This window comes from Lepeophtheirus salmonis, chromosome 4, assembly GCF_016086655.4.
Source record: "Lepeophtheirus salmonis chromosome 4, UVic_Lsal_1.4, whole genome shotgun sequence".
Taxonomy (NCBI): Eukaryota; Metazoa; Arthropoda; class Copepoda; order Siphonostomatoida; family Caligidae; genus Lepeophtheirus; species Lepeophtheirus salmonis.
This window is the reverse complement of record NC_052134.2, coordinates 36,031,728-36,047,935: the sequence shown is the minus strand read 5'-3', so window position 1 is coordinate 36,047,935 and position 16,208 is coordinate 36,031,728. Positions and strand designations below refer to the sequence as shown.

The 16,208-nt window shown below is 30.2% G+C and overlaps 1 protein-coding gene across 1 annotated transcript in view; it reads left to right on the top strand.

Annotated features, from left to right (window-relative positions):
• LOC121115831 (diacylglycerol kinase eta) overlaps positions 1–16,208 on the top strand; it is a 110,515-nt gene that overhangs the window by 15,470 nt on the left and 78,837 nt on the right. Inside the window, exons 4-8 of the mRNA XM_040709987.2 lie at positions 1,024–1,118; positions 1,174–1,307; positions 2,797–2,962; positions 3,034–3,136; positions 15,348–15,496. Of these exons, the coding sequence (XP_040565921.1) occupies positions 1,024–1,118; positions 1,174–1,307; positions 2,797–2,962; positions 3,034–3,136; positions 15,348–15,496 (647 nt within the window). The remainder of the gene's footprint in view (positions 1–1,023; positions 1,119–1,173; positions 1,308–2,796; positions 2,963–3,033; positions 3,137–15,347; positions 15,497–16,208) is intronic.

Genomic DNA, 16,208 nt, shown 5'->3' with positions numbered 1-16,208 from the left:
AAATATATTAATAAAAAGTATATGTTAGTAAAAGCGAAATATGAATTCTCTTATCAATGATTCCCTCCAACTTAAATTTTTTTAACGTATTAGCGAACTAGAAGGATTATATTATTAAGGTTTATCGTTAGTGATGTAAATAGTGTACATTTTTTAGCTGGTATTCCGAAAAATGACTATCATTTTCCTTTGTTGTTGTCATTATAATTTAACTCCTAAGTAGTGAACTTACGTTTTATATTCAAAACCTGATTGAACATTCGTGTGTGCTCATAAAAGACAGAGAGTAACCTTGACGATTTGTTGCATAATTATAATTGTAAGTCCATGATGGACTCAGAGTAGAGTTGAGGATCATCATAGGAATAATTCTTGCTATTGTCTTTGTTAAATCCTCCCTTGTCGTATCTGATTGTAAACGATTTTATGAAACTTCATGATAGCTAAACTGCTCTCTTCCTAAACATTATTCAAATTGTCAGGGTTACGATCTCGGTTTCTTTTTTTAACATGCCCAAAAGGCCCATGATTTTCACCACTATTTATAGTGATATCTGTCAGCAAATGTGTTTTTTTCTAGGTAACCCTACTTTGTTTGACATTTCCACAGGCATAGGTTTCACCCTCACCACAACATCGAAATTTGTTTTTATAAATGGGAGTCAATTATATACAGGTGACGTCATCAATTGGCCCACATAATTTTTTTGGGGTATAGGGCTGTGACTAGAATTTTTTGGTGGGGACAAGGTCTTTTTGGACATGAAAGATAAGTTTTAAAAAAAATCGGAAATTTAAACATTGGAATTTTTTTGGACAAGTCGTTAATTTTATATTACGGTAACTATAAATAATCAGCAAAATTGGGTTTCAAAATCCCATTGGCCTTTATAGTTCCATTGCCACTGGAGCATCAACTTTTAGTTATGAAACCTCTTAAAATATCCATTCATTGCTTGGTCTCCATTATTTTAGTTATCCAAAAATGCTTTATTTCTTAATCATACATTTATTTATTAATAGGACTCTGCCAATATACATCATCAATGGTTGGAGGGGAATCTACCTGTTTCAGCCAAATGTGTTGTCTGTGATAAAACGTGCGGATCTGTTCTTAGGTGAGAGCTTTTCTGACAAAAATATTCATAAGCTTTTTGTCTCCCTCTTCCTTAGATTGCAGGATTGGCGATGTCTTTGGTGTCGTGCAACAGTTCATTCAACATGTAGAGCACAATATGTTCCACACTGTAGTTTAGGCCCAACAAGACATGCCACTGTTCCCCCAACATGTCTCTCACACAATCCAGGTAAGGAAATCATTTGCATTGCACTTACAGCCGAGGAAATAAATATTTGATCCCTTGCGATTTTATGGGAGTGAGGTCCGTAAACTGGCAAGGCCCTCCCATAACTTTTATTGCTTCTTCTTGTGCTACTCCTTTGTTGCCATGCCTATATACTTTGTGTCATTGTCGTGCTGGAACGACCCATTTACAGTGTCCTGGCCTAAAAATTGTGAGCCAAGATTTCTCCTTAATGACCTCGTCTATACACCTTTTGATGAAGTGAAGTCGTCCTTTTCTCGAACTAGAGAAAAGCTAAAAAAAAAAAGGTTCCCACCATAGTTGACAGTGAGAATGATGTTTTTGGGATTATACTCAGCATTTTTCTTTCTCTAAATAAATTATTTTCTTTATATAATGTCTCTCACTGCTAAAAAAGACTACTATTGAAAAAATACACCGTTCTACACGATTAGCAATTTCATATAATTGTGAATCCAGATTAACATACTGCAAATTTTTAACTCAAGACCCATGTTAAAAGAAATATTTCATTATTATATTAAATATATTTCTGATGCAACAATGGCACAATGCAAGTAAATTTATTTTATAAAATGCATAATATTACAGTTCATAGTTATATCTGTTAGCACACATTATGTAATATCTAAAAGTTACCAAATTTTTTATGACATTCTCTCAGACGTGGTTTTTTCTACACTCGTAAGGATTTTGACAATTTTTCCATCTCTTTAAAGTATATATCTTACTTAGAGCTGTAAAAAAAATATCAAATAGTGCTTCACATAAAGTAAAATCAACAATTGGCAAGCTGTTTATTATATACGGATGTAATTATTTTACTTTTCTTATTTACTGTTTTTGTCCTGTCATGTCTAGGAATGTAAATATTGGTTAAATTTAAGTAAGTGTAATCTAAAAAAAAAAACTATTTGCTGGTAAGAGGAAAATATGAATTTTCTTATGAATGATTCCTGCTTATTTTAAAAATTATTATGTATCAGTTAGCAAGGAGCCGTATATATAGTCTAGAGTAATTTCTGTCAGTAGATATGTCGTTCCACAAAGTTAACATATGTTTTATAACATAATCTCATGCGTGGTTTCTCATCCCTAATCAAGACTCAACTAACAACCCATCAGAAAGCAAAAATAACTTCATAGACAAACTTTTATGTTGTGAGATTGTGCCCTGTCGGTATGTCAAACAAAAAATAACACGAAATGGCATCATAAATAGAAATTTTTTGTTACATATTATGACCTTACTTCACTTTTGTTTTTTCTGGCAGTGCGCTTATGATTTACAACTTTTGAGTAATGCCAACTGGCAATAGAAGCTTTTATTCCTATTACCAAACTTTCTACATCCCTGCTTTAATAGTTCCGAAAAATGAACGATACAATGTTTTAATACCAGGTAGACAAAAGTCTAACGTGTCAGTAATTTTTTTTGTTTTTTTTTTGCATTTTTCGAATACAATTATAGAAACGGATGAATGGAAGGTAATGCACCCCTTTCCGGGTTCACCCCTCATCATTTTTGTCAATTCAAAGTCAGGAAATGGACATGGTGATCGTTTTTTAATACGATTTAAGCAGTATCTTAATCCGTCACAAGTTTATGATTTATCATCTACAGGTCCTAAGAAGGGGTAAGATCCAATCACAATCATGTTAAAATATATATTATATTATAAAATACTTTTTTTTGAAATTTAATTAGCCTACAAATTTTTCGACATTTGGCACCACTACGCTTATTGGTTTGTGGGGGAGATGGATCCATCAGTTGGGTTCTGAAAGAAATAGATGTACTTCAATTGAAAGTAAGATATTTTTGCCTTATATATATTCATTTATGCAAGAAATACTTCTTTTTTGATCAACACAATACTATTTTTTTATCAACAGACATAATTGAGTTAAAAAAATCGTGGATTGAATGTTTTAAGAAAATAAAAGAACTTATTTCATTAATTATTATTCTGATAACATATAATAAATAGATTTTTTAGGGGAAATTATGGTAAAAATTTAATAGTTAAATTTTTTTTCCAAAAAAAATTAATTTTTTCTGAAAAGCTGTTGTTTTTGTTTTTTTCCAAAAAACTTTCATACTTACACTTTTATATCCAAAAACTTAATTTTCTTTGAATAGTTATAGATTTTTGAAAAAATTTTCCAAGAAAATTTAAGATTTTAATTTTTGAATTTATTTCCAAAAAATAATTTTCTTTAAGTAGCTACGGATGTTTGAATTTCTTTTACCTTAAAATTAATTTATCTTATACATCTGTAGATTTGGAAAAAAATATCAAAAAATTTCATATTTGGAATTAAATTTTTGAAATTTTTTCCCGAACAATTTAATTTCCTGTGAATAACTATGGATTTTGTATTTTTTTCAAGAAATTTAAATTAAAACTACATTCCCCCTCCCCCTAAATAATATATATATAATCCTGTGGAGACCCCCAGTACTACTCTACTAAAAACGTAAATTCCATTAATTCACTCTTATAACTGAATTAACAATGTAAATTCTGCAAAATGAAGAAAAAGTTGCATACAACATAAGAAAAAGCTACAAAAAATAATATAAAGATATTATCTTTGTTTTCATACCAAGCAATTTCTTGCGCGGGATACAAATTTGGCTATCACATTAACTATTACATTTATACTCAAGCTCACAGGGACGTTTTGTCAAAAAAAAGTAAAACTTTAAAGTATTCTTTAGCATACGTAAATTTTTATGTTTCAGACTAAAGTAAAGAATAAAAATTTGCTATATAATTTTTTTTTGATATAAGTAAATAACCTAATATTGTAGGATTTTTTTTTTTAAATTAATAATAAAAAACTTCATATAAAAGTTTTATTTTAATCTATAAAAATTTATTATATTAAAAAAAGAATAGTTAAATTAGTTAATATAAATCAAATTTACTCTGTTAAACTTTATATACCTATTTACATAAATATATACTATCAATAAAAATAAATGCAGAAAAAGTCTTTCTTAGATACTTTATCCTAATTAATTATATTTATCATTTATATACATATGTTTTTTTTTCTATAACGATGAGCTAAACCAAAATGAATTAATGTAATCGTTCTTGTATGTTAATAAGTAATACAATGCTATAATGATTAACCTACAATGGAGCTTACTTCTTTCTAATGCATTAAGTTAAAGTTAAAATGATTAAGTTTATTATAATTGCTTAAAGATTTCTCACTTATAAGTTTAATTTTTTTTATTAATTGCAATCATTTTGTAAGCTATAGTTGCTGAACTTAACGTTATGTTATTTTTTTTAATATGGAAACCATGACAATAGGATCATGAGTAGCGATGAAAATCCGCTGTATTTTTTAGCTCACCTGTTTTTTGGAATTGCTAATCTGAATAATGAATTTTCTATTCCTCAGCTGTTGTCATTTTTATTTAACAGCTAAGGTTGTGAACTTCCTTTTCCACTAGATTCAAACAAATTCAAAACCTGATTCGTGTGCGCTCATAACGAAGAGTAATATTGAAGATTTGTTGTTATGTTATGTCCTTGTTGGACTAGGAAGTGTGGTTGAAAATCGATATCAGAGGAATTCATGCCAATGACCTTATTTATTTACTTCTCCTTTGTCACAGCTGTTTCTAGCAAATCTAATGAAATGTCATGACAGCTAGGCTCCTCTCCTCCAAAACATTCTACGAATAGTCAGGGTTAGCATCTTGATTTTTGGCTTCATTTTTAAAAAGCCCAAAATACATACGATTTTCATCGCTAGGCATGAGCCAAGAGAGAAAGAAATACATATAGACAACAAAGGGATTTGATTGAAAGTTCCACATAGTAAGGCTGTAATAGATTACAATATTCAGTCTGCAGCAATTAACATCAGTTATGACAAATGGGTTAATACAAAAATACAGTAATTTCTTTAGACACAAGTTATCACAACATACAGACTTTAATTTGGATACGAGTTTGTCCAGAGTTGGTGGCGGAAACCATGGTCACATCAAATTTAATATTTTTTAGTTAATTAATTTGGGATAAATTAATTTGACTTACAAATTCCGGTCCAAAAGTAAATTAAACTCTTATGCAAATATATTACAGAACATTATTTATATCTAGGTTTTTTAAGGCCTATTAATATCTCAAGGTCAGCTAAAAGAAAGAAGTTGATTAGTTAACTTTTTATTACACCATTAAAGCTAATCAGACTTAAATATATTTTATCTAGTTGTAATGGATGATTATTTATTAATATAAGAAAAACAAACTAATAAAACGTCATATTATAACTATTGTCAGCCGATATCTTTGTTCAATCATTCACCATCTTGTGGCCTCTATGTGTTTCTATATTTCATGAGAAAACTAAAAAAGTATCAATATCCGTAAGATGGTTTGGACGTACTAAGTTGTCATAATAAATAAACAACTATCCACTAGACTAATACACGTAAGATGGCACCACTATCCTTGCAAATTAACCACTAAAAAGTAAACAACCCTCATACCCTCTAAGAATAATCTTTGGAAAGAGAGCAACTTAGCTGGCAGGACGTTACCTAAAAATGGCTATGACAAAAAGGAAATAAACACAAATACCATTCCGTATCTAAAAACACATTAGCTGTAAGGTGAAGCTTATTTTTTATATTCGTGAAATATAGAGACTGTAATGTCCCTAACTGTTCCTTTTGGTCCCTAAATATCATTTGCCAATTTTGAGCTATTTGGAATAATATTTAGAGGCAGCTCAATTGTCCTATTATGATAAACTATTTTGATAAAAATAACAAATTTAGTTGAACAAAATATCTATCAAATATACTTTATATATTTTAATGATAATCTAGAAAGAATTTACCAGTTCAAAATAGCAATTTAATTTTAATAAATAGGCTCTGTTAGTATTTTTTTTAAAAGTTGACATGGTAAGTATATATTATCCGTAAGGTGGTATGACAATATATAGTTTGGGGGGAGGAGGAGGGGGGGCATAAACAAATTAAAAAGGAATAAACTTTTTAATTTGTTTTTCTTGCACCCCAAATACAGTTTTAATTTTGAATTATCAATTAACATGTAGGTATTGTGTATGTATAAGGAGTAGTAGTATTTTGGAGGAAGACGGCAAAACTCTCGATCATTTGTAAGTAAACTAATATAAGTAAACAAGGGGCATGCCCATTAGAAGAATGTTTTAGAGGAGAGTAGCTTAGCTATCATGATGTTTTATTAAATTACCTGTGAGCATCTACGAGAGGAAGGCCATAAGCAGCACCCCAGTCTGTATCTTGTAAGAAGGACAAAGCCAGGTATTACTTCAATAACGATCCTCAATCTACTTTAAGTCCAACTAGGACTTACAATTATAACTCCCCAACAAACCCTTAATGTTATTCTTTGTCTTTCATAAGGAGACGGACTAGTTACTACATTACACTTATATCTTCTCTCATTAAGAATTAAAGAGTAATGATAACAGCCTTCGAAAATATAGAACATTGTTCTAGCTGCAATTACAAAATAGTGCAATCTTCCATTGTCACATTTTTTTTAACCTATGGACACTACACTAGATGACTCTGTCCCCTTTTGCAACTTTCGTTCGTCCCCCCTAATCAAAAATGTAGTGTATAAAAATATATGTCATACTCATAAGAGACTTGAATGTACTATCCATCAGTGTAACCCATTTTTGCAAGAAAATATTGTGTGGTTAACATCTATCCATCTTAGAGTACATGTCAAATAGACATCTTTATATAGAAAACACATACTCAAAAGTGCAAATAACATTAATTATATCGAATATATACATTATACAGCTATATTTTTTGAGCAAATTATACTTAGAACTACGATTAAAAACAGAACATTATATCTATTAGCGTGGTCCTAAAGTTTAATTCATTCTTTCGAATTGTTAGGGGAGTGGATTTTGGTATATAATCATTCGATTCAATATATACATATAAACGGTCTTTATATTCTAGTAACGCCTTCACAGAATCCATTCTGTGTTCGTCAATGTGCAATTTTCTTTTTTGGCAATCCCTAATGCTTTAAAACAAAATAGCAAAACAATTCTGTCAGCTTCAAAAGATTTTGTGTTAGGGAGGTAGCAACGTGTTAAATTGTAGATATTTTCACATTTAAAACTGTCAAAAAATAGGTCAAAACTATTTTTGATTCATTAAATTTGTGATAATATAATTTCTTATTCCCAAATGTAACAAAACAAAACAAATGCTCTAAGGGATACGGTTATATCAAATTTTTTGTATCGGTTAGGATGAAAAATATTTGGATTTCATCCTATTTCGAGTTGATATAATATACGATGTGATATTTCAATTCAATTTAAAATAATATTCTAATAAATAGTTAATGTTCCTACTCTCTTAGCTTTACTAATTTACTATAGAAACAATTAATATATTTCATGTCATACTATAGGTGAATTAAGCAGAATAATAGTATTTGATAAATTATATACATTAATTATCATTATGTAATCACAATACAACAACAAATGGTTCGAATATCGTTTGAATCTTTTACCATTGTAGTATGTACTATAATAAAAAATATAATATTTCATTTTAACCTTAATTATTTTCCAACTACTAGCCTCTCCATTTATAAGAACAGTTCACGGCCTCTCATAATGTATATCAACCGTGACAGGACAAAATAAGCTGAGATGGCATTGGTATCCCACTTTTTTTAGAAAAATGTGATAGTTAGATAATTGAATAGTAATTTTCTCTAACTATGAGGTTAAAATTATATAATTTATCACCAACAACTAGGTTCTGATCAAGATTACTGGACATTATAGTCCAAGGAGTGAATAACAATATGAAGAGTGATAATTCCCCAATGATAACTTTTTTATCATACATACCCAAAAAGTTAATTAATGAGCAAAATGATTCAAATTAAATGCGACTGTGTTATGTTCGTATGAAATTTATTAATGAAAAAATAAAATTCAATAAAAGACCACTTAATGATTTATCTCTATGACATATATGTGTAGCATATGAACAATACCTATTTATCATAATATCATTTTAAAATCGCATATATCATTATATTAAATTTCATTTTTTGTCCAAATATACCAAATTGTTTATAAGTGAAATGAGCGTTCGGCAAATTTTTCCTTCTTAGCCATTTTTTTTTTTTTTTTTTTGCCCAATAGTCCACCCACAAGTAACAGTAAGCAACAAACAACGTCAATAATTTTACATTTATACACAAATACATTATTAGGATGATATCAACTTGATAATCTGGACGTCAAAAGTTATATGTATTATCAACTTTCAGTACTACATTTGATAAAAGTATGCTATCCTCGTGGGATGCTTTTAAAATATAATCATGGGAATAGATATCTGAAATTGGGTAACTTTTTGGGGCTGAAGGCTTTTCCATCCATCGTTTGACGTCTGCTCATGTGGCAAGAACTGGAAGGTAGTATTTGGGCAACAAATTCCCTGGTTAACACAATTTTTTTAATACCCGAGATTTCGAATTTCAAAGTTGATTTCTGTTTTTTATTTTATATAAATATTTTTTTCACATATATAAATTTCTTTTTTAAAAGAAAAAAAAATCATTCTTTTAAAATACAAAATTCTATTAATTTCCGTTTTATGTTATTTTTTATATACATTTTTCAAAATTACCGATATAGGTGTGCCCTCAATGTAAAAAAATTTAATGCCATAGGAGAAAAAAAATTGTTTAAAAGAACATAACATTTATAAAATAAAAATACTGAATATATAGTTTGTAGTAAGTTGACGTTCGTAAACTTTTCGTAAGTTTTACAAGTTCTGCTCCGTCACTTTCGTAGAATAACCACCTATCAGTGTTGCATTAGCTACAAATTGAGCTGTAGAAAATAAGCCCTACCGGTATCCTAAAAAAATTGTAAAACGACATGGCAACTTTGACAATTGAGAGAAAGCAGCACAGCTACCATAATGTTTTATTAGATTAGCTACAAGAAGCTATGAGACGAACGAAATAATCATAAACCTCACTCAAAAGTAACTAGTATGTATATTGGCAAAAATTATCCTTCATTCAACTCTACGTTTAACAACTTACACTTATAACTCACCAACAAATCCTCTTTACTACTTTCCATTTTTGATTGGTACACGCACAAGTAATTACTTTATATTTATATGTCCTTACTTCAAGAATTAAAAAATAAGGATGATAGCTTTAGAAAAAAAAAAAAAAAAACACTGCTACAACTATAAAAAACTTACACGCGTTAACGATCATATTTTCTACAGCTCTAGCTATGGGTTTTTTTTTTTTTTTTTTTAGTGTAGTACACTCAATTCTGAGAACTAACATTTTTATAGATTCCCTCTTCGCAGTAAATTATTTCATTTTCATTAATTTTCTTCTGAAAGTCAATTACTAGCTTATATTCTTAAGTCCTTAGATTTTTTGAATTCATAGAAGAATTAAATTAAGTGACTTGATAAGTATTCAATAAGATAAATATTATTTTTGAAGTCAAAGAGTAGTTACAAGTTGAGTTGTCGTAGTAACAGAAATAGAGAACAAAATAAATTGAATGGAAAGCCAAATAGTCTTTCAATGGAAATTTAAAATTAGTATAATCTTAAAAACGAATTTCTGACATTACTATAATTATGTTAATTATAATATATTTCATAAGTGTATTTTTAATTTATTACCTTCACCAAAAAAGTTGAGCGTATGTTTTCGAATCAGTTTGTTTGTGGTTCGTTCGTTTGTTTATAAGTAAGATTACATAAAAATTTCCAAATCGATTTTGTTGAAACTCTGTAGGATTATCATATATGTAACAGTAAGAGGGCATTAAAATTGTATTACGTATAGTTAACCATATTCTTTAAACAAATTGTGATAAATAACTCAAATCTATGTTAATTTTTGGTGAAAAATATTTTAAGCTGAGGCTTGAATGAGAAGACATTCTAGTTATATATAGCTTTCTTTTGGGGATTCTGTTTTAGCAGGGTTACATACCTAGAGAAATCCTGCATTAAATTATTTTATCGATGCTCTATCTAAGCTTTCAGCCCTGGGGGAGCAGTGTATTTCAATATTATACAACCCTGAGCTTCAAAAAAGATTTGCTCGTTCATCACTTATAATTGAGGGTGTCGTCTGATGCATCGGTATTGGAATCAGCAAGAATCTGGCTTTTTTGAAGTATCGGAATCAGCTCAACAATGTCGATTTCTCCGTTACCTATACATGGATAATATGACTTATTTGAGGTCATTGTTCGAGACAAAATAACGTTTACAAGGCAATAAAATAGCTAGATTAGACGATGTCGCTCAGACAAATTCAAAAAAAGAAAAGAAAGGGAGAAATATTATAATTTCCTTTGAATCCCATAATTTAAAACTTTATTTCCAGTTAGAAACGAGAAGCCCTAGTTATCTACGCTTATTATATTATTTAATATATATTTATGCTTAGTATATAAGCAATATAAATCTCAGATATTATTATCCTTTTTATATGCTCAGAAATAAACAAAAAAGTGAAAAGTGCATGAACTAGCCCCGCTCTCCCTTCCATCCAAATTTCAGCTCGATTAAAAATCGCTATCAAGTATAAGAATTACGACTTATTTTATGTTTGTTCCGTATATATTATATTATATCAACAAAAGCCTTTCCCTAGCTTTCTTTTTTTTTTTTTTTTTTTTGTAATTGCTTATATTGTTACAAGAAAAATTATGATACTCAATTACAAATTTTCATTAATAAATTTAACATGACGAATTTTTTTACTCCAGTTCTTGAATCAGAGCAATATTTTCCCTTATTTTTAAGTTTATTATTTCATTATTATAGCAAAGTTTGTTTGATTAGATCTACTGTCATTTTTGAGCGGATCTAAAGACTATGTAAATACTTGATTTTAGAAAGAAAAACTATCAGTTTGAGTGTGCGTGTCACATAAAAAAAAAGAGTTTTTCTGTATTGCATTGTATAACTAGGGTATGTAAAACTGAATGAAATCTCGTAGGCGCTTATATTAGTTGTATATTTTATACAATTCTATTCACTATAAAGTTTATAAAATATGAGTTAAGGATTCAGTTTTAACAACGAGCGTGTATAGCAAAACTCAGATTAAAAATAAAAATAAAGGAGAGTACATATAAAAAAAATAATGAATGTGACTTTAGATGAGGCTCAGCAAAAAAAGTGTGTTGCCAAAGCTCAGCTAGGGAGTTCACTAGGGAAAAGGGTACTATCTGGCTCATCAGTCATTGCACCATATTAAAAAAATACATATATTTAGGGTTCTAATTAAAGAGTGGCCCACAAAACTTTTTTATTTTGATATTGCTATAAAAAAAAGACAGATGGATATTTTTCAATAATTTTTTATTTATTTGAAAGCTTCAACATTCATTCATATTGTCACTGTGGCTGGCCTTACAGTAGCCCATTCTGTCGACCCAAATTTTCAATACATTTTCGATTGTGTGAGCTTCAATAGCTGCAATGGTGACTCCAATTTCGTGTTTCAAATCGTCAATCATCTCTAGATAGTTGGTGTAACATTTATCCTTGACGGTTCCCCACAAAAAATAGTCCAACGGAGTCAAATTGCAGCTACGAGGTGGCCAGTTGACGTTGCTGTTTCGGCTTATGATGTGATTGTCGAAGACAGTGCTCAAAAGATCCACTGTAACGTTGGCTGTGTGGCACGTAGCGCCATCCTGTTGGAACCAAATATTGTCGATGTCTTCCTTTTACATTTGGGGAAACAAAAAATCTTCCAACATGGCCCGATAGCGCTCACCATTGACCGTAACGGCAGCTCCTTACTCGTTTTCGAAGAAAAAAGGGCCGATGATGCCACCAGTCCACATTCCGCACCAAACAGTCGCTTGTTGAGGATGCATTGGCTTTTCCAAAGTTGTGTGCGGATTTTCTGATCCCCAAATTCGGCAGTTTTGTTTATTGACATATTCGCCGAGGTGGAAATGCGCCTCATCCGAAAAGATGAATTTTCGGTAAAAATGTTCGTCTTCGATCAAGCGGTCTTCAGCCCATTTGGCGAACCGAAAACTCATTGGATGGTCATGTGGCTTCAGTTCCTGCACTAATTGGATTTTTTATGGCTTCAGGCCGAGGTCTTTCGTCAAAATTCGTTGCAGAGACGTGCGATCAATGTCCAATTTCTGCAAACGGTGTCGAGTTGATGTCGATGGGTTTTCACTTACACTTTCAGCAACAGCAGCAATGTTTTCGATTGAGCGCACTGGACGAACACGGGAACGCGTTGTTTTATCCATTAACGAACCAGTTTCGCGCACACACTTCACAAATTTATCCACAAACTGCCTGGAAGGCGCTTCATTTTGACCGAATTTCGTGCGTAATTTTCTTGCAGTTTCGTTTGAAGACACTCCATTTTGGAAGTAAGTTTTTAGTATTTCCCAATTTTCTTTAAGCGTAAACTTAACCATTTCGTAACCCGGAGACCTTTTACAAAATATTAAACACAATGAGAGTGTTACTACAGCTGTCAAACGTCAAAAAAGTGGTAGTTCAAAATGCAACTGCTAGATGGGACACCCTGTATAAGCATTCTCTATGGTACGATTTTTTGTTGTAGGGAACCTGAACAATGTTTTATTGTCACAAATTTTTATTTTTGAGGAAAGGACACTTAAGTATTGAGTAACTACGTGAGAGTGTGCCGATGAAAATCGGAAAGTAATTTGTTGGTGAGTTATCTTCAAGAATAATACAACAGAGTTTGTCTGTTCGTCGACACCAAATTACTAATGGCAATTCCGGATACTGCTCCTAGTTATTTCCTAAAAGTTAAATTGAATAAAGTTATCAATAAAATGTGATCATTGAAGTCACAGACTACATCATAAGTTGATTAATTCAAGAAGACTGCGTTGTTATTTATATCATAATATTCAAGTATACTCAACCCCTCAAATATACAAAAAAAGTGTTACTACTATCACTACTTGCTAGAAATATTGATCGCATAGTATTTTGCATAATTGGTTTATAGCTTTGTTTTCATATTATGTCATTTAGTTACTTGGTAGCTTCTAAAAGATGAGGATACGTGTTACTGCAGATGCTGTCTTGAACTGTCTCTTCTTAATTTTACGTTTTTATTAATGTTATCTTCCATATGTATTCAATAACGGGAGTACGCATAGCTACTCGAAGTTAGTAATCGTGGATGAACTTTGCTTTAATCAAATAGATATGTACTCCACTTTTTTTATCACACGCTAAAGCTTTAGCTACACACACTCATTGTTAAAAATAATAATCTACAGCAAAACAAACACACAAACAATAGGATGTTGAATTACCCGGTTAATTAATCTACATTTTAACTCAAGGAAATTATTCAAAGTATTTTTCATTATCTTAATAAGTTATGTTAACCGATTATCCTTAAAGCTAAGGTCCTGAACAATAAGTTTTCCAAACCACATTAAAAAACTTATTTAACAGGATATCCCGATTACAAATTAGTTGACAACCTTTCGTCATATCCCTAAGTAGGGATAGGTATTTAAGGTACTTTAAATTAAAATAGTGGTCTAACCCTAAAATAAGCTTGTATTCAAGAATGTGCACATATCTTATATACTCCTATGTCTTTTATAATACACTTTCACAGCAGTTTTAATTGTATAGCTATTTTTTAAATTCAAGTTGCAAAAAGATATGTCAAAAGTTTGTGCTAATTTTTGTAATATATATTTTTTTTTTTTTTGACAATTATAAATTATGTGTCAAACATATTTATTATAATTATAACTTGATGTAATTATATTCATACAATAGTTAAAGAGGAAAAATAAATTTATTAACTTAAATGATAATTATAATTAATATAACGGGTGTTAATATAACTATGGCAAAGTCGAGTAGATTAATGAAATATTTTTGTACTTATCTAATAAACATTTATTTTACAAGACAACATTTGATATTTTGACATATCGTAACATACTACAAAGAACATAAAACTCATATTTTATTCAGTATGCACAACCTCCTTGACCTCAATAACGCTGTCCTTCAAACAACCCATAAGTGACGAGCAGACCATACAAATATAGCCTGGTTACTCAAGCTTTGTCCATGTTATTGAGTTAAATGTTCCTTGAGGACATTTAAATTTGATACATGTAGGTATAACAAAAGCTCCGGTGTCAATAAACACCCATATGCAAGGTGTTTGAAGTCAGGGGATAATGAAGGCCAAAGTTGCTTAGGTCAACAACAAAAAAATCCAAGAATTAATGAGGATTTTAGGAGTATGGGCAGGGCTGAGCAGGTTTTTCTCCTGGGATAAGACGTCGATTACCTGGATATATTTAATTCCTTAGAAATTTTGCCATTGACGCGTTCCAGTATGCTTGAGATGAGATTGTGAATAACATTTGACATCCCAAAATAGTTGACATATATGAGAGCTTTTTTGTAAATGAAGAACAATAACAACTGAGTAATTACTGGGATTTATTATATCTCTAAAAAATAATTTAAAGTATGTCAGAATTTAATTTACACCTTTAACAAAGATTTACAGACGCGAAGTGCTTCATTAAACGACTTTAATCTACATTTATTACAGTTAAAATTATTCAGACTTGAAAGGACCGGTCAATTGGGCTCAAATATGAAAAATACAAACAAATACATTATCTCAGTGCTTTATGTATTTCATAGTACTTTCAATAATAAATAAAATATTGGGAAAATTATCAGAGCTGAGTTGCTTAATACTAAAAGCAATATTATTTTAATTTTAATAGCCTTTTTCCAATTTGTACAATAATTTGAGAAAATTACAGTTATTTTTATGTAACTAAATTAAATACATCATGCAATACTTTAATATTGATGATCAATAATTAATTAATTGTGCAAATATAATTATTTATCTTATATTTTCTCTTAAATAGGCTGAAAGAGTTTGTGTTTCAGTCTTACCTCTTGGGACTGGGAATGATTTAGCACGTGTTTGTGGATGGGGAGCCGCAATCGAGGCGGATGTTAACATCATCAATTTACTCGAAAAATATGATGTAGGAACTCCAAGACTCCTCGATAGGTAAGTTTATATAATAATATATTTATAACCATAAGGTCCATCAGTAATCAACCAAGCACGTTGTTACTTTAATTGTATCCTTATTTCAAAAAGAAACAGAAAAAAACAATTAATGTTAGAGAAATATTTAAAAAGGGCTAATTCGATTTAGACTAATAAGCGTTCAGAAAACTGATAAGCGAAAAATAAGTAAAAAATTGACCGCTGACAATAAAGCGTAAGGAACATTTATAATTTTTTTGAAATTACGCCGCGCAAGTGCACAAATTGTAGACCTTGTTTTCATTAATTGTATGAAAAGTGGTGAGTAACTGCCATATATTTGAATTTTAAAATGGGATAAACTTATAAAAGAGCTTAAATTTTTGCTGTCTATCATGACCTCTCTCTCTCTCTTTTTTATCAACAGCATACTTTCAATTGCCTACTATTAATGGATGTTATCATTTTGTTTCGATCTATTAAAACTACTTGATTATTATTTTTTTATGAGTAATATATATAACTGTGGGCATTTGAACATTATATTACGCCAAGGAATGGATACTTATGAATGGGAAATTTTCATTCAAATATTCATAAATTAGACAATTAATATAATGGTTAGACAAGGAATATTCGATTCCTGCACTATTTTTATCACGATTTGACTCTAAATTCTTTATTTCAAATACTTATTTCAATTTTGGGTTGTAAATTGTGCAATCTGTTT